The sequence below is a fragment of the Mustela lutreola genome, chromosome 8 (genome assembly GCF_030435805.1).
Source record: "Mustela lutreola isolate mMusLut2 chromosome 8, mMusLut2.pri, whole genome shotgun sequence".
Classification (NCBI taxonomy): domain Eukaryota; kingdom Metazoa; phylum Chordata; class Mammalia; order Carnivora; family Mustelidae; genus Mustela; species Mustela lutreola.
Window position 1 is genome coordinate 87219365 of NC_081297.1, and position 18808 is coordinate 87238172.

Genomic DNA, 18808 nt, shown 5'->3' on the forward strand with positions numbered 1-18808 from the left:
TCTTCTCCCATTCCATGGGTTGCCCTTTGTTTTGTTAACTGTTTACTTCCCTGTCCAGAAGCTTTTGAGCTTGATGAAGTCCCAAAAGTTCATTTTTGCTTTGTTTCCTTTGCCTTTGGAGACATATCTTGAAAGAAGTTCCTGTGGCTGATGTCGAAGAAGTTACTGCCTATGTTCTCCTCTAGGATTCTGATGGATTCTTGCCTCATGTTGAGGTCTTTTATACATTTCAAGTTTATCTTTGTGTATGGTGTAAGAGAATGGTCGAGCTTCATTCTTCTACATATAGCTGTCCAATTTCCCAGCACCATTTATTGAAGAGACTGTCTTTTTTTCACTGTATATTTTTTCCTACTTTGTCAAAGATTATTTGGCCATAAAGTTGAGGGTCCATATCTGATCTGTCTCCTCTGTTTCACTGGTCTATATGCCTTTTATTTTTATTTTTTTATTTTTTAAATTTCTTTTCAGTGTAACAGAATTCATTGTTTATGCGCCACACCCAGTGCTCCATGCAATATGTGCCCTCCATAATACCCACCAGCAGGCTCACCCACCTTCCCACTCCCCACCCCTTCAAAACCCTCAGATTGTTTTTCAGAGTCCATAGTCTGTCATGGTTCATCTCTCCCTCCAATTTCCCTCAACTCCCTTCTCCTCTCCATCTCCCCATGTCCTCCGTGTTATTATTTCTGCTCCACAAATAAGTGAAACCATCAAAAACCTCCCAAAATACAAGAGCCCAGGACCTGATGGATTCCCTGGGTAATTCTACCAAGCTTTCAAAGAAGAAATAACACCTCTTCTCCTGAACCTGTTTCAAAAAATTGAAGCAGAAGGTAAACTCCCAGACTCTTTTTATGAAGCCAGCATTACCCTGACCCCCAAACCAGGCAAAGACCCCACCAAAAAGGAGAACTTCAGGCCAATATCCCTGATGAATATGGTACTAAGATTCTCAACAAGATCCTAGCAAATAGGATCCAATGGCACATTAAAAAGATTATCCATCATGACCAGGTGGATTCATTTCTGGGTTTCAAGGATGGTTCAACATTCGCAAATCAATCAGTGTGATAGAACACATCAATGAGAGAAGAGAGAAGAACCACATGGTTCTCTCTATTGATGCAGAAAAAGCATTTGACAAAATCCAGCAACCATTCCTGATTAAAACGCTTCAAATTATAGGGATAGAGGGAACATTCCTGAGCTTCATAAAATCTATCTATGAAAAACACACAGCAAATATCCTCAATGGGAAAAAGCTCATAGCCTTCCCATTGAGATCAGGAACATGGCAAGGATGCCCACTCTCACCACTCTTGTTCAACATAGTTTAGAAGGCCTAGCAATAGCAATCAGACAGCAAAGAGAAATAAAAGGTATTCAGATTGGCAATGAAGAAGTCAAACTCTCTCTCTTTGCAGATGACATGATACTTTATAAGGAAAACCCAAAAGACTCCACCCCTACCTACTAGAACTCATTCAGCAATTCAGTAATGTGGCAGGATACAAAGTCAATGTACAGAAATCAGTTGCTTTCCTATACACTAACAATGAAATTACAGAACCATAAGATACCTGGGAATAAACCCAACCAAAGAGGCAAAGGATCTGTACTCAAGGAACTATGGAACACTCATGAAAGAAATCGAAGAAAAAACAAAAAGATGGAAGACCATTCCATGCTCATGGATCGGAAGAATAAATACTGTTAAAATGTCTATACTGCCTAGAGCAATCTATACTTTCAATTCCATTCCAATAAAAATTTCACCGGCATTTTTCAAAGAGCTGGAGCAAACAATCCTAAAATTTTTATGGAATCAGAAGAGACCCCAAATTGCTAAGGAAATATGGAAAAAGAAAAACAAAGTTTGGACACCAAGTATATTTTTATATTATGATACTATGTGGCGTATGTTATAAGGGTTTTGTAGGCTTTTCCTGATATTTTAAATTTTATAGACTTAAGTTGTGCATTTATCCCAGAATATGAAAAATAAAAATAAAAATAACAAAAAGAAAGAAAAAGATAAACAAAACTGGCAGCATCACGTTGCCTGATTTCAAGCTTTACTACAAAGCTGTGATCACCAAGATAGCATGGAAGTGGCCTAAAAACAGACACACAGACCAGTGGAACAGAGGAGAGAGCCCAGATATGGACCCTCAACTCTATGGTCAAATAATCTTCGACAAAGTAGGAAAAAAAATATACAGTGGAAAAAAGACAGTCTCTTCAATAAATGGTGCTGGGAAATTGGATAGCTGTATGTAGAAGAATGAAAGTCGGCCATTCTCTTACACCATACACAAAGATAAACTTGAAATGGATAAAAGACCTCAACATGAGGCAAGAATCCATCAGAATCCTAGAGGAGAACATAGGCAGTAACTTCTTCGACATCAGCCACAGGAACTTCTTTCAAGATATGTCTCCAAAAGCAAAGGAAACAAAAGCAAAAATGAACTTTTGGGACTTCATCAAGATCAAAACCTTCTGCACAGTGAAGTAAACAGTTAACAAAACAAAGGGCAATCCATGGAATGGGAGAAGATATTTGCAAATGACAGTACAGACAGAGGGCTGACATCCAAGATCTATAAAGAACTCCTCAAACTCAACACATGTAAAACAGATAATCATGTCAAAAAATGGGCAGAACACATGAACAGACTTCTCCAATGAAGACATGTTCATCATCACTAGCCATCAGGGAGATTTAAAATCAAAACCACATTGAGATACCACCTTACACCAGTTAGAATGGCCAAAATTAATAAGACAGTAAACAACACGTGTTGGAGAAGATATGGAGAAAGGGGAATGCTCCTACACTGTTGGTGGGAATGCAAGTTGGTGCAGCCACTTTGGAAAACAATTTGGAGATTCCTTAAGGAATTAAAAATAGAGCTTCCCTTTAACCCTGCAATTGCACTACTGGGTATTTACTGCAAAGATGCAGATGTAGTGAAAAGAAGGGCCATCTGTACCCCAATGTTCACAGCAGCAATGACCACAGTCACCAAACTGTGGAAAGACCAAGATGCCCTTCAGCGGACAAATGGATAAGGAAGATGTGGTCCATATATACTAGGGAGTACTATGATTCCATCAGAAAGGATGAATACCCAACTTTTGTATCTACATGGATGGGACTGGAAGAGATTATGCTGAGTGAAGCTTCAACTATTTAGATCAAACTTCTGCTTCATCAAATTTCTGTAAGATGCAGGTCAGTTGTATTTTAGTATAATTTTAATTAAATTTTATTATAAAATAACAGGTACAGAGTCCTGGGTTTTAGAAGCTCTACAGAATCAGGGAAGTGGTCAGAGATTAAGACATGAAGGCTAAGAAAGAAGTAGTCAGGATGACAAATCTCAAGGCTAGCATCCAAGTCTTGGACCCTGGAATGTTGCTGATTATGAATGCTGGGGAAAAATACAAATCAGGAAGGAAGATGCTGCTTCCAGAATCTAAATTATCTTCTTATTGCTACACCCATGATGCAAATCAGCAGCCGAGTAAGGAATGACCAAGAAGAACTAATAGCATGAAAGCAATGAAAACATTTAGAATTGCAGGCTTTAAGAGAAAATGTAAACATTTCAAATTCCCATTTTCAGAATGACTCAGCAATGTATTAGTTACATAACGCCAAATATTATACAAAATATACTACAAAAAAAGTAGGATGGGGTGGGGAAGAGAGTTTAAAATTGTATACTTATTATGTAAATTAAAAATTTTAAAACATTAAAAAATGCAAAAATAAGAAGGAAATTTTATTCAGAGCTAAAAAAAGACCAAGAGAGATTGATTTTGAGAGAAAAGCATCCTAATGCAGTGTTCTAATAGTGTCCATATATGAATGGCATGAATTTGAGCTTCGGAGAAGAGGGAAAAAAACAGGGAAGGAGAAATACCTACAGCAGGAAGAGAAGTCATTTATAAAAGCTGAGGGGAAAAAACACCCCACAAATTTCACAATAAAGGGGACTGCTCAGTACCCTTGAGAATAAGTGGAAAATATAACTAAATAAATCTACCCCATGATACCTAACTTTGAAATGCAGAGCATTGTTTCTAGAGAGAAAGTACAGGAGAATTGCATCAGATTTTCATCAGAGTGGAATCTACAAATAAAATTGTGGTGTATCTTTAACATTTTGATTGTAAAATACAATTTGGAACCTAAAATTCTCTGTTTACCAAGACCACCAGACAGAAATTTTACCTCCTATGTTTTCTCTTCTCCTATGTCTTCCACCCTATGTGAATCTTCCTATCTGTTTGCTTCTTTCCCTATCTTTGTTTCTTTTTAAGGATGTGGTCTGAACATATTAATAAGAGGAATATAAGTGAAAAGTACAATAAAGGAAGGCTGTACCCACAATTGTGAAGTTCACCTAGAGTTCCAGCAAAACAGAAATGGTAACTTTGTATGTGCACTTAGGAGACCTTGAAATACAACATTAAAATAAGAACATAAGTTGAGTGACACCTAAAGGAAAAATAGTCTTGAAGAAAAGGAACTGATTAGATACCAAAAAATATGTATGGAATAAATAGTCCTTGTAAAGAAAACTCACATGACTTCAGTCAATAACGACAGCAGAAAGGTGAAATAGAAATTCTGGAAAAAGATAAGCAAGACAAACCTGATTCAAATATAAAATAATTGTAACAAATCACACTTTTGAGATCTGGATGACAAGTAAGAAGAGAGAATCAATTTCAACAAGATGTGAGATCCATTCTTGAGCAGCTCAAAGCTACGACCTGACCACAGAGAAACAAGTTTGGCATCGGGATACTGCTGCCTATGCAAGTAGCATGGTTTTAAGTCATAGATTTTTAACATTTATTGTTTTTCATCTTGGCTGGAAACTTCAATATTGAGCAGTGTAAATTTTAATCAACCTAGACAACATGAAAGCAAAGATTATAACTGCCAGAAAAGGATTGATGGGAAGGAGAAAGAACTGCAGATGGAGGAATTTCTTCATCTGAGAGGCAAATCAAGAGTCAGCATGTAAGCCAGTTAGGGCAAAAAACAGAAGTTACAACGTACCTTTTATATGTCCCAGGAGTAAAAAATTTAAAATGATATGAGTCGTTGACAGGATGGTGAATTTGACTCTTAGCCATCCAAGCAATAAGTCATGAGAAAATTCCTAAAGATAAATAAATAACACAGACCATGTTACTCAGTGATAGGGAGGTAGCAGTCAGATTGGTGAGAAGTAGCGCTGGACTGGGCTAGGACTCTGGCTTTCAATTATGATCCCTCATTTTTTTGTGCCATGCATATACCCATTGTTGTATATTAAATATGAAAAAAAAATGAATGCACTGTATACATGTCTGTTTTTGAAATTTTATTATGAAATTAATAACTTATTACAGATATATGTCAAATATAGGCAAAATTTATATTTATGGGCCATAAAGGGATAGTTTTCCTAGGTTAATTTAAAATAAATCTAACATAATTTTCAATAGTGACCTTTAGTCACTCTCAGTTTACTCACATGTTCTGCCTGTACTCAAATTTAACAGTTTGCATATAAACATTAGAGTGTTCATTTCTTTAATTGGTCTCAATTTGTCATTTGGTACTTAACAAAACTTCGTCCACATTGCAGTGATATTAGATAAAATATTGTCTTCAGTTCAATAGACAAGGGCTAAATAATTTTATCTAAATAAGTCAACTACAGAGCAACTGATAGCAATTCAACATTGTTCATCATTGGCTTTACTTCAGCCAGTATTTATAATGAATTAACCAAGGATACTCTTCTTGAATACATCTGCCAACCAATAAACTTACCCAATGTGTTATAACATTATTCTTTCACATCAAAAATTATGAACATGGGGGCGCCTGGGTGGCTCAGTGGGTTAAAGCCTCTGCCTTCGCCTAGGTCATGATCCCGGGGTCCTGGGACTGAGCCCCGCTTCGGGCTCTCTGCTCAGTGGGGAGTCTGCTTCCTCATCTCTCTCTGCCTGCCTCTCTGCCTCCTTGTGATTTCTGTCTGTCAAATAAATAAATAAAGCTTTAAAAAAATTATGAACATGTTTAGTGTTTTTAATCAATATTCATCTACTTTCTAATAAGAGCTAGTGTGGTTTTAAAATGGAAGAAGGCAAAAAGATGACAAGCCATTTTACAATCAGAAGCAATTACATGGAAAATACCTAAGTAGTATGTTTCATGGGTGTGCAACTTAGGCAGTCACACAGAGCCCCAAGCTGAGGAGAACCTCACACTTGGTTTCATGCTCTGCTGTGCTTGTTTTGTACATGTTAGTCATTAACACAAGGCCTTACATTTTCATTTTCTATTGGGTCCTGCAAATCATGCAGTTGGGCCTTCAACAAATGGTGTGCTTAGAGAAATAACAAAAGTAACCTTTCTAGAAGAAAAATCAGAATTACTCTATTTTTATTCTCCTAAAGTCTTGAATTATTCTCTTATTTTTTTTCCCTACAGCTTTTATTTCTTGGGTCCCTAGAGACCAAAAGCAAAATTAATATGAATAATGACTGAGTTTAATACTTCAAACAGATAGCTTAGAAAAGGGAAGGTTATATAGGGGTGAATTTTTTTCTAGAGTTTTAAATATTTTTTTCTCTTTTCTTTTAATAAGTCATTATTCAACATTTTCTTTAGCCCAGATATGGGTGTGAGGTCTAGAAGATATACAAATACAAATAGTTTTCTCTGATGTTAAAAATAAAGGCTTTTTTTTTTTTTTTTTTTTTTGCCCTGTGTCATGTCTTAGGTCTGTTAAAAAAACTTTTGAAAAGTTTAAAAACTTTTAAATTTACAATTTAAATATAGATTGATTATGTCATACCTCTGGCCATGTAGGCTTTAGAAATAATGTATTGTCTAAAATGAGCACTGATCCATACCCACTTTTTCCAAGAATCTTTATTTAACAGCTTTGTTTTTTCCTCTAAACCTTCCTTTCCTTGTAAGCATAGAATCTAGAAATCCATCTAGTGGTCCCATCCATCACTATACTATGTCTCCATTTTAGACTAGTAGTCGTGAGTGGTCAGGGCCCACGGCTCCTTCTTTCATGCACCTTCTCTGAATACACACCCTCAGTAATATACTGCACCCAAGGTGGCTTAGGAAAGGCCAACTTACCTCTGATTATCTTCCTTCATTACCGTTAAATGTGTCTTTTGTTCTCCCATGTAAGGACTCCGCTGTCTCTGTCTCTCACATCCTTCCTCACCAGACTGTGCCTGGTCCACTCATAGCTCAAGGTAGCTTCTCCACATTGTCACCTGATCCCTTGGAAAGTTCATTTGCTTTGTATTGTTGTTGAAAAAACACCAGATCATCTGAGTTATCTGAAAGTTGTGTCATGCCTCAAAGTTCTGAGGTTTTATCCAAATATAGATCCATAGAACTTCTCCACCAAGACCCATCTGCCTCATTGCAGCTCAAACAACATAATCCACAACAAAGAGCCTCCATCACTAAAGGACACTCTTCATCCCTCTTCCTAGTTCTTTTTCATCCCCACTCTACTTTGTGATTTCTGTGATAATCAAAGAAAAAAGGGACAAAGATAAACCAAAAGAATACATAACAGGTATCAATTGATAATGAAAAAGAAGTTGCCCAAGAACTGCTAGAGGGCAAGAGAAAGACAACTTAGAAATCAACATTGACCACATATAATCAAGAAGACAGTTTTTGTGCATGGATAAGTGTTGTCTGGGCTTCTGGTTTTGGGGTGATGCTCACAGTGTACATGGTGGTAAGGAGAGGGGAGAAAGGAGAATAGTTTAAGATTCCAAGGGCCTTTGAAATTAAAGAGTTACAAATATATTTTGCAATAACAGAAAACTGCCTCTAGAAGACCCAGGAAATCAGTTCTATTTCAGGTTTGCTCTTCTAAGCCTTTATCGATCAATAAATGTGCCTATCAGGTACATAAAATTGATAGATTCCAATAGAAAAAAACAGAACCATCAATATTCAAGGTTTATTTAGCACAGGCTCATTTATAATATACTTGGGAACTCAGAGAAGCCTTCATACAGTGTTTTGAAGACCACTAGGCAGCCACACCCCAGGGGACCTTGGTACTCTAGCCTCCAACAGCCTGACCTTGTCTAGAATCAATCCCCACCACAACTTTTTAAAATTAGATAAGAAAGGCAGGGAGATATATTTAGCAGCTGTAAAGATACCTAATTTCTTGGACGCCTGGGTGGCTCAGTTGGTTGGACGACTGCCTTTGGCTCAGGTCATGATCCCGGAGTCCCGGGATCGAGTCCCACATCGGGCTCCCAGCTCCATGGGGAGTCTGTTTCACTCTCTGACCTTCTCCTCGCTCATGCTCTCTCTCACTGTCTCTCTCTCAAATAAATAAATAAAATCTTAAAAAAAAAAAAAAAGATACCTAATTTCTTGAACTTGGAAGATGAAGACCCCAAATCCTCTGTCATGCTGGTGGACCATTCTATCACAGTGGACCTGCTATTCTGCAAAGTGGACACTGATGTCCTCCCCAAGAAGATATGACATAGAGACATTCAGAATCTCCAGTGAGAAATAAGGGAAAACATGAAGGAGGCTGCAGAGCCAGGTAGAAGAATCTTTACTCATTCCAGGAACATGTCTAAATATACTATGTTCTGGGGCCTGTGGGAGAGAGAAAGATGAAGAAAGCAAGCTCTGCAGCAGGTCAGAAAGGAAAAGCCAGGAATAGGGCAGGGCAGGGCAAAGAGGTGGGAAGGATGCTGGAGAAAAAGCACCAAGGAACAACCTCCTCTAACTCATATTTTGCTCACCAGAACTGAGAACATTTCTGATCTGGAGGGAAACAGAGTGTAGGCGTCCACATCACTCTGACCCCAGCAAACCTACTTGCCCTTTCCAAACTCACAAGGCCTCTGCTCTGTACCCCACAATCCAAACACTAGCTCTAGTTCCAAGAAACACCCTTTGCTCGAACTCTAAGGGCTTTCACAGCCAGTGGTAGTACACAGTCAACTTTCTTCCTCTGTGGCTCTCAGTTTTCTTGCCAACTCTATAAACACAAGAAATCACTTACCAGTGGGCCTTTCCTGTCTAAGAGGAGAAAGACCTCAAAAGAAACTGCAAGCCAAACCCAGGAAGAGGTAAGGAGATTGACCAAGCAGAGTCAGGACTTGGAGTAGAGCTTAGCTTGGCCTTTATGGAAATAGGACCCTCAGGAGGGGGGACCTTCTGGGAGGAGGGACCTTCAAGAGAGGTGGCATGAGCAAGACTGGGTCTCAGGGAGTTGGGGCCATTAGGAGGCAGATACAAGGGAAGGGTGGGGAACGGGAAAGGAGGTGGCTTAAATAGAATCCTGGAAGAAAGCAGGAGGTGGGCAATGGAAGACTAGTGGGGCTCTGCGTGGGTAAGGAAGTGGACTGAGGATGGAACTAAATGGAACCTTGCTGGAGACCTTGTAGGAAGGAAGATGAGAATTTAGAAGTAAACAAGCTTTTCAGGGTCTTGGCTATACAGGTGGTCCTGGCTGACAGGAAGAGGGCGTGGGGAGCCTGGTGGAGCCGAGCCTGTGCTGATTTGGAGGCCAATCTCAGATCCAGTTAAAGAGCCCACTCAACAGTCCTTTATTTTATTTTATTTTTTTACAGATTTTGTTTTTTAAAAAGATTTCTTTTTGAATTAATTTAATTTTAATTAATTTAATTTATTTTTTTTAAGATTTTTAAAAGTTATTTTAAAGATGAATATTGATTTATTTGTCGGGAAGGGAAGGAGAACGAGAGCGAGAGTGAGAGCACGCATAAGCAGAGGGAGCAGGGAGAGGGAGAAACAGGATTCCAATTGAGCAAGGAGGCTGATGAAGGACTTGATCCCAGGGCCCTGGACCATGACCTGGGCTGAAGGCAGACACTTAGCTACTGAGCCTCCCCGGGGTCCCTCAGCAATCCTTTAAACAAGAACATAAATAAGGACAGACGTGCCCCCGCACTATGTTCCGCAACCACACTATCCATCCCCCGCCCCCTCCCCTGCCCCCTCACCCATGTTTCCTATCACTCCAGGAATAAAAACAAAAGGGATCTGGCTTACGCATCACCACAAGGATTTCCTGAGACAGTCGCTCAGTGTTCACAGCATATTTTGACTGAATGAGTATTGAGCCTTGGGCTGGAGGAAGTAAAGACGTGGTCCCTGCCTGCAGAGCTTCCTGCTCTAGACAGTCATAATGAGGGGATCCCAAGACCCTGAAACAGTGACCAAAGGAAGGTGCCTGTTTGTTTCCACAATGTTAATCTTCAAGCAGAGGCAAGACTTCTCAGAAATGCAGAAGGTGGCGCCTACTTAGAGACCCAGGGCTGAATGCACAGGTGACGCGCCCACGAATCCGTGGGTCTCCAGGTAAAGCGGCACCACCACTGTCTCCACTTGATGCTGCTGACATGCCTCTAAACCCTCAACTGTGTGCCTTAAAGCCTGGGGTGGAAATGAAAGGAATAGAGAGATGGCAGGTCCCTAAAGGGTCAGAGTCTGTACTAGCTATAGGAAGAGACACTGAACTTGGAGCAGAAAGAATTGCTCCTGATCACAGGAAGAACCTCCAGCTGAGGAGAAACCATAAATCACACTGACCCTGCCCTAACACATCTGCAGGAGGCCTGGACCAAGGGCACTAACTGAGCACCTCCTGTGTTCCAGGTACTGTGCGGGGTAGGCTCTGTGCCAAGACTACAGAGCCAGAATTCCCAGAGGCAAAAGGGGCAGGCAGGACTGGAAGGACAACTTTCATGACAGAACAGAAGGGGAGGGGCACCTGGGTGTTTGATCTGTGTCTGTTCCAACAGTCCTGGGCTGTCTCCCCGCCTCAACTGGGATTTCCCCAGATGTGCACCTGCTTGAGGGCAAGAAGGGTAGATACAGGGGAGGGTCGGTCTATCCATGCAACTGGTCCCCAGAGCAATCTCTTCCCCTTTCTCCCTGTGCTACTCACTGCCTGCTGTATAGAGGGTGTGAGGCTGGGGAAAATTCCAGGTTCTCCAGACAATCAATAGGTAAGGAAGACAACTGGCCCAGGACTGGGGGAATGCAGAGGATACAGATTTGGGGCCAGAAGTCTCCCCTGGGGGAGGGGGACAGAATGGGGGAAACTGGCAGGTGGAGTTCACCCAGGTGATGTCACAGGAAGTGTCTGCACTTTGAGGAGGGAAGGAGGGAAGAGGAGGAGAGGCAGGGGTGTGAGGCAGAGATAGGAAAAGGGGCTGAGAGAAAAAAAGATAAAAGAAGCAGGGAAGATAGCTGGGAGGGAGAGCAGAGAGGGACCAGGGGTGGGGGAGGCAGCACAGGACACAGACAGGAGGAGATGTGGGGGAGACGCTGACAGGTTCACAGGGTGAGACTCAGACAGATGTGATGGGAAGAGAGACCCTCAGACTCTGGGGGAGGGATGCGGGGAGAGGGACAGCCAGAAGGGAGAGCTGAGGGCAGACCCAGTCCTGGGACATCTCAGACCACAGAATATCTGCAGTCAGACAGACAGACAAACAGGCCCAAAGACAGACAGATGTGCTGATGGGGTGAAGGTGAAGGAGGCCAAGCTGGAAGGAAGCAGACAGGGCTGCAGGGAGGAGGGAAGGAGCAGACAGAGAGAGAGGAGGCAGGAGTGCAGCAGGAGCCAGGCAGGGAGGGGGCTGCATAGTTGCTCCAGGAGCCTCTTCCCTCTCACCTGATTCCTGATGAGCCTGGGCCCTTCTCAGGAGCTGCTCCTGATGGAAGGGCACAGAAACCTGAGAAGGCGGGGCTGCCTCCCAGTGCCCACCTGGGGTCCCAGAGGCCATGCATGGGTATGGACCTCACCTCTCCTCGCCCTGCAGTGCTGCCAGGCTTAGAGGACTGAGCTCAGCCTTCATTTCTCAGGATTCATGCAGCCTGATACACCCAGTGCAGGGGAGTGGGAGCCAAGGAGAAAGAGAAACTGGGTCAGGCAGGCAAGGGAGGCTGACAAGCTCTGGAGAAGGTGCTGGGACAGTCTGGTTAGTGATCCTCTCCATGTTCCTGCTCCTTGCTAGCTGAGTCAATATTCTTGTCTCCTCAAAAACCTTCCAGAGTTCTGTATCTTCCTCCATCTTTCCTCCTGTGGTCATTGTCAGTTTCTCATCATTCAAGTCATGGCATCTGGTCCAGTTGCCCTTGAGCAACTCAGCTCACACACATTTGCTGAGGGAGTGCCCAGAGCACTGTGTCTCTCTGTCCTGCCATCAGCTTTCTCTTCCCAGCTGTCAGGGAGCTCCCCTGGCCAGGGCCCTTTCCCATCTGGGTCCTCACCTTTTTCACCAGCCTTAGAGAAACCTTGACAATTTTCTAAAATTAGATCCACCCTAAAGGACAAAAATGTGCCTCTGGTGAGTATGTTCAGAGCTGTACTGAATGTTGTAATGGAGATCCTGAAACAGAGGACTCCAGAGAGGGAGATAAGGAGTCCTGCCAGCATCTGTCACATAGGCCATCTCCCTCCAGCATCCGTGCCTCCTCCCGCCTGGCTCCAGCCAATCTGTCTCCTCTAAGGCTGATGCACTGAGCTCAGGCACAAATTCACAGAAGCCTAGACTCATAATCCAGGTCTGCTCTAGACCCATTCTTTCCAGGATGTCATACCCCTGCCGCTTTCTTTAAAAACTCTGCAACTCTGGGAGCTGAGGTTGTAGATGGAGACCAAGAGAAAGAGAAATTGCTCTCTCTGCTCAATATCTTTATCTCAGCCCTTTGTCTACACCGCACATCCCCCAAAGCAGAACTAAAACCTCAGACAACAGCAAAAGGGATGAAATCTCAGGAAGACTTTCCCAGCCTTAAGGAGGTCCTGAGTGCCTCCAGAAAGCAGGGCATTTGGAGGGAAAGATGAAGTTGGAGGACCACAGAATGCTTCTTGTGGTACACGCAATTTCCACCAGGGGGCGAGGATAGGAGGGGAAGCTACTCAGCAGAGGCTTGCTAAGCGCTCTGCAGCCACAAGATGGCAGCAGAGAACAGCGCTCCCTGCAGAGCAAGGCCTGGGCCCTGGGCGCTGGTACTGGGCTCCCCTGGAGGGAGGGAGGGACCCGTTGCCAGGGGAGCATCGAAAGACTGAAGAACCATGAGGAGATGGAGTAAAATGTATAGAACAATATCCCCAACTCTACCAAGGTCAAAATCTTCCTGAAAAGGGGAACCATCAGGCTTGAACTACTGACTAAAAAATATGTCCCAGGAGGAAGCAGTGTTGGGAAAGGGTGAACAGGTGTAAAAGCTCCAGGTACCAGTGTCAGATTCTTCTTACCCACTCCCAAGCCTTTTCTAATGTGACCCCTGATGTGCAAGAGACAGAAACTAATACTACCAACTTGTTCTGAAGGAGGCCGGTGGGAAAGTGGTCAAAGGAAGACCTTGGTATGAACTGCTTAGCTGAGGCTGCTGGGATACTGGCGGACTGCTTGCCCCTCATAGCCTGGGCTGTCTTCAGCCTTGGAGCAGGGATCCAGGGATGACTGGGGTCAGAGGGTGGGGGCCTCTAAAATCAGGGGATATCTCCCCCTTCCCTGAAGCCCCAAAACCCTGACCCAAAGAGAACAGAGCCCAGAACTCACTGAGACTGAGGTGGGAGGTGAGAGGAAGTCTCTGTGACAGCGATTTGCCTCTCTCATTGTGTACTTCTGTCTCCATCTCCTCACATCCCGGGCCATTATTTCAGACACCACTATCTTCTTCTGTCTCCAAGTCTGTAGCAAGATCAAAGCTCTTAACTCTGCTTTGCTTGAAAATCCTCAGCTGGAGAAGAGGTGGCAGGGTCCATTCTGAGAAAAGGGGAGAGCCCTGACTTACCCTCTTCCCAAGGCAGCAGGGAGGTTAGAAGTTGGACCAAAGAAGGAACCAATCTACTGGTTGGGTAAAAATTTCCTAATAAAATGATCTATACCTGAAAGTATCATGACCTGACCTATATTAACGGTAATATCCTTAATCAACATTCATAATGCACTTACTTCTACATCTCTACACATGGCTTCCTTCCCTGCAATTGTATACCTTGCATGCAATTATTTAACAATTCTTAGGTTCTGTGTTGGGCCCAGTGGAGAGAATGTAAAAATATACAGGGTGCAGTCTCCCCACTCCAAAAGCTTAGAGTTGAGTAAGGGACAAAGAAGATACAGGATAACTACAACAGAAGACAATGTGTGGAGAGATAACTACGGTAGATTGACACAGAGGAGTAAAGGTGGTTGAAGGAAATAAATTGCTTCTGATGTGAGTTATCTAGGAAGGTGTATGCAAGAAGTAGATTCAAACTTGGTCTGTGATGGATCTAGGATCTAGACCTAGCTTGTACGCTCAGTTTCTTCCAACGCAGAGCTGACCGCCACCGGCCCCTTCTCAGAGTGAAATCATGAAGGTAGTGAACTTGAAGCAAGCCATTTCGCAAGCCTGGAAGGAGCGATGGAGTGACTACCAGTGGGCAATCAACATGAAGAAATTCTTTTCCAAAGGAGCCACCTGGGACATTCTCAACCTAGCAGAAGCACTACTGGAGCAGGCCATGACTGGACCTTCCCCCAATCCTCTCGTCCTGTCCTACCTGAAGTATGCCATTAGTTCCCAGATGGTGTCTTACTCCTCTGTCCTCACAGCTATCAGTAAGTTTGATGACGTTTCCCGGGACTTGTGTGTCCAAGCTTTGCTGGATATCATGGACATGTTTTGTGACCGACTGAGCTGTCATGGCAAAGCCGAGGAGTGCATCAGGCTGTGCCGGGCCCTTCTCAGCGTCCTCCACTGGCTGCTGCGCTGCACTGCAGCCTCTGCGGAGTGGCTCTGGGAGGGGCTGGAGGCCGGCATTCCAGCCGCGGGGGAGAAGCAGCTTGCCATGTGCCTTCTGCGCCTGGAGAAGACCCTCAGCAGCACCAAGAATCAAGTCCTGCTCCACATCGCCAAACTAGACGAGGCCTCCTCCTGGACTGCCATTGAGCATTCTCTCTTGAAGCTTGGGGAGATCCTGGCCAATCTCAGCAACCCCCAGCTCCGGAGCCAGGCTGAGCAGTGTGGCACGCTTATTAGGAGCATCCCCACGATGCTGGCTGTACACTCGGAGCAGCTGCACAAGACGGGCTACCCCACAGTCCATGCGGTGGTCCTGCTCAAGGGCTCCATGAACCTGACAGGCGAGACACAGCCCCTGGTGGAACAGCTGATGATGGTGAAGCGCATGCAGCATATTCCCATCCCACTTTTCGTCCTGGAAATCTGGAAGGCTTGCTTCGTGGGGCTCATCGAGTCTCCCGAGGGTACAGAGGAGCTCAAGTGGACAGTTTTCACCTTCCTCAAGATCCCACAGGTGTTGGTGAAGTTAAAGAAATACTGTCACGGGGACAAGGACTTTACAGAGGACGTCAGCTGTGCTTTCGAGTTCCTGCTGAAGCTCACACCCTTGCTGGATAAAGCTGACCAGCGCTGCAACTGTGACTGTACAAAATTCCTACTCCAAAAATGTAGCAAGCAGGGGCTTCTGTCTGAAACCAGTGTGACCAACCTCATGGCCAAGTGGCAGCAGACCGGGAGCATGCACCCCAGCTGAAATCAGGAGAAAATGCCAACATCCAGCCCAATCCTGGGCTCATCCTCCGGGCAGAGCCCACTGTCACAAATATCCTCAAGACGATGGATGCAGACCACTCCAAGTCCCCAGAGGGCCTGCTAGGAGTCCTGGGCCACATGCTGTCCGGGAAGAGTCTGGATCTGCTGCTGGCCGCTGCCGCCGCCACTGGGAAGATTAAATCCTTCGCCCGGAAATTCATCAGTTTGAATGAATTCACAACACACGGCAATGAAGAACTCGCCAAAGCAGCCTCCGTTCGCGCCTTGCTCTTCAACATCTCCTTCCTCATGTTGTGCCATGTGGCTCAGACCTATGGTTCAGAGGTGATTCTGTCCGAGTCAAGCACAGGAGCACAGGTGCCCTTCTTTGAGACGTGGATGCAGACTTGCATGCCCGAGGAGGGCAAAATCCTGAACCCTGACCACCCCTGCTTCTGGCCTGACTCCACCAAAGTGGAGTCCTTGGTGGCCTTGCTCAACAACTCCTCGGAGATGAAGTTGGTGCAGATGAAGGGGCACGAAGCCACAGCATTTCAGCGGCCATCTTGGAAATCCTCAATGCCTGGGAGAATGGGGTACTGGCCTTCGAGTCCATCCAGAAAATCACAGATAACATCAAGGAGAAGGTGTGCAGTCTGGCAGTGTGTGCTGTGGCTTGGCTTGTGGCCCAGGTGCGGATGCTGGGTTTGGATGAGCGCGAGAAGTCACTGCAGATGATCTGCCAGCTGGCAGGGCTGCTGTACAGTGAGAACACACTGCAGTTCTACAGTGAGAGGATGGTGATCATGAGCTCGATCCTGGAGCACATGTGTGCCGACGTGCTGCAGCAGACGGCCACCCAGATCAAGTTCCCGTCCATGGGTGTGGACACAATGCCCTACTGGAACCTGCTGCCTCCCAAGCGACCCATCAAGGAGGTGCTGACGGACATAGTCGCCAAGGTGCTAGAGAAGGGGTGGGTGGTCAGCCGCTCCATCCACATCTTTGATACCCTGCTGCACATGGGAGGCGTCTACTGGTTCTGCAACAACCTCATTAAGGAGCTGCTGAAGGAGACGTGGAAGGAGCACACGCTGCGGGCAGTGGAGCTGCTCTACTCTATCTTCTGTCTGGACATGCAGCAGGTGACCCTGGTCCTGCTGGGCCACATCCTGCCAGGGTTGCTCACCTATTCCTCCAAGTGGCACAGCCTCATGGCACTGCGCTGGCCAAGCTAGCCGTCTGGTGTGCCCTCAGTTCCTATTCCTCCCATAAGGGACAGGCGTCCTCCCGCCAAAAGAAGAGACACCATGAAGACATCGAAGATTATATCAGTCTCTTCCCCTTGGACGACATGCAGCCCTCAAAACTGATGCGACTGCTGAGCTCCAATGAGGAAGATGCCAACATCCTCTCGAGTCCCACTGACCGCTTCATGAGCAGCTCCCTGTCAGCCTCCCAGCTGCACACGGTTAACAGGAGAGACCCGCTGAACCGAGTCCTGGCCAACCTCTTCCTGCTCATCTCATCCATCCTGGGCTCGCGGACCGCGGGCCCGCACACTCAGTTTGTGCAGTGGTTCATGGAGGAGTGTGTGGATTGCCTGGAGCAGGGCAGCCGAGTCCAGCATCCTGCACTTCACGCCCTTCACCACCGTATCGGAACTGGTGAAGGTGTCAGCCATGTCCAGCCCCAAGGTGGTTCTGGCCATCACGGACCTCAGTCTGTCCCTGGGCCGCCAGGTGGCTGCCAAGGCCATTGCTGCGCTCTGACAGGCTGGGGGGTAGCCGCAGGGGCCGTGTGGGGGACCACAGCCCCAGGCGCCTCACAAGGGAACAGTGAGGAAAGATGAGACAGCATTGCTCATATCCATGTGATGAAAGAGCCCTATGTCATTTCCAGATTATTCCCCTATCCTGACATCTGACCTCTAAGACGTCTCCCAGTTTCTTTCATAATTTCTTCTGCCCACTGCCAGCACTAAGGACTGTGTACAGCCTGGCTGTTAGCCTGGGGCCCTCAGCACCCCACACCCCTCCCCCTTCGGACAGTAGATGTACCTCTGGGAACTTTGCAGGTGCAGAGTGTGTATATTTATATTTTTGTAACACATGAGGGAAGTTTCTCTCAGTTCATTTGTAAATAAAGATCTTTGTGGGAAAACAAAAAAACAACAACAACAAAAAACTTGGACTGTGATGATTGTGTAGAATTTCAGTAGTCAGAGATTGGAAGTATGGAAAAGACATAAGGAAAAGACATAGTTACAGGGAAGGATTTCTTGACTTAGGGCATTATTTGACACTGACCTTCTGTCATCAGGATAGTGAAATACAAGGGCCAGTGAAATTCAAGGTATTACTGCAGAAGCCAGAAGCTTTCTATAGGGCAATAAGGGTCAGGACCTGAGTCCCAGGGTCCATTTATTCCCCCCTTCTCTTGCAGCTGATCTTATTAAAGGTCTGTACTGTTCAAATGGAGCAGGGTACCCATTATGCCTCCATCTATAGGTCTCTCATCTCTTCTCTCCCTCCCCTGAGTTCCTTAATGACAATGAGAGGATTTCTTAATCTCATTACTAAGAAGAGCACAAAGAATATACCACACCACTTAAGTTGGATAATTTGCGTACCTGAAGGAAAGAGAGACACCCCTCCTCCTCCCATCTCCATAGTCAATTTTCCTTGATCTTTAGACACTATATGTCAGTAAATACCTGTATTTCCTCCTTCACTGGACAAGAGATGCCATTAAAGGTCAGATGCAAAGTTTGTCATAAAAATCCCTCATAAAACAGTCTCCCAAGTGCTGGCATTAGAAGATGGAAAAAGGGGTTCCTGGGCTGTGTCTGCCTTCAAACCACGTGAAGGTTGTCCTGCGTCCTGTTTCCAGGAGCTTTGCTTCAGGTGCTCTAAATAAGGAAACAGAGACATTCAGCTCCTCTTACATCCTTTCTTCTGTCAAAGCTCCTTGTTTTCTATGAAGTTCATTTCACAAGTCCCCTATTTCTCACAATCTCAACTCTACATTCCTGAGTTAATATAATTTTTAATTCTCCACTTTCTGGGATGGCTCAAATAGAAAGTCCCATTTGGAAGCAAAGATGTAAATAAAATAGCTTCTTTTAGTACCTTCCATGAAGGGGTTCTAGGAGAGGGGAGGGGGTTACATGGGTGGTTACAA

General features: G+C 44.9%; 1 protein-coding gene across 1 annotated transcript; it reads left to right on the top strand.

Annotated features, from left to right (window-relative positions):
• Nucleotides 1-14366: 14366 nt before the first annotated feature.
• Nucleotides 14367-17454, top strand: LOC131838965 (mediator of RNA polymerase II transcription subunit 24-like). Its single transcript, XM_059185893.1, is given in 5 exon segments — nucleotides 14367-15591; nucleotides 15594-16169; nucleotides 16172-16837; nucleotides 16840-17246; nucleotides 17248-17454. Coding segments are annotated over 5 exon segments (2949 nt in total). The 5' UTR covers nucleotides 14367-14441; the 3' UTR covers nucleotides 17398-17454.
• The last annotated feature ends 1354 nt before the right edge of the window (nucleotides 17455-18808 follow it).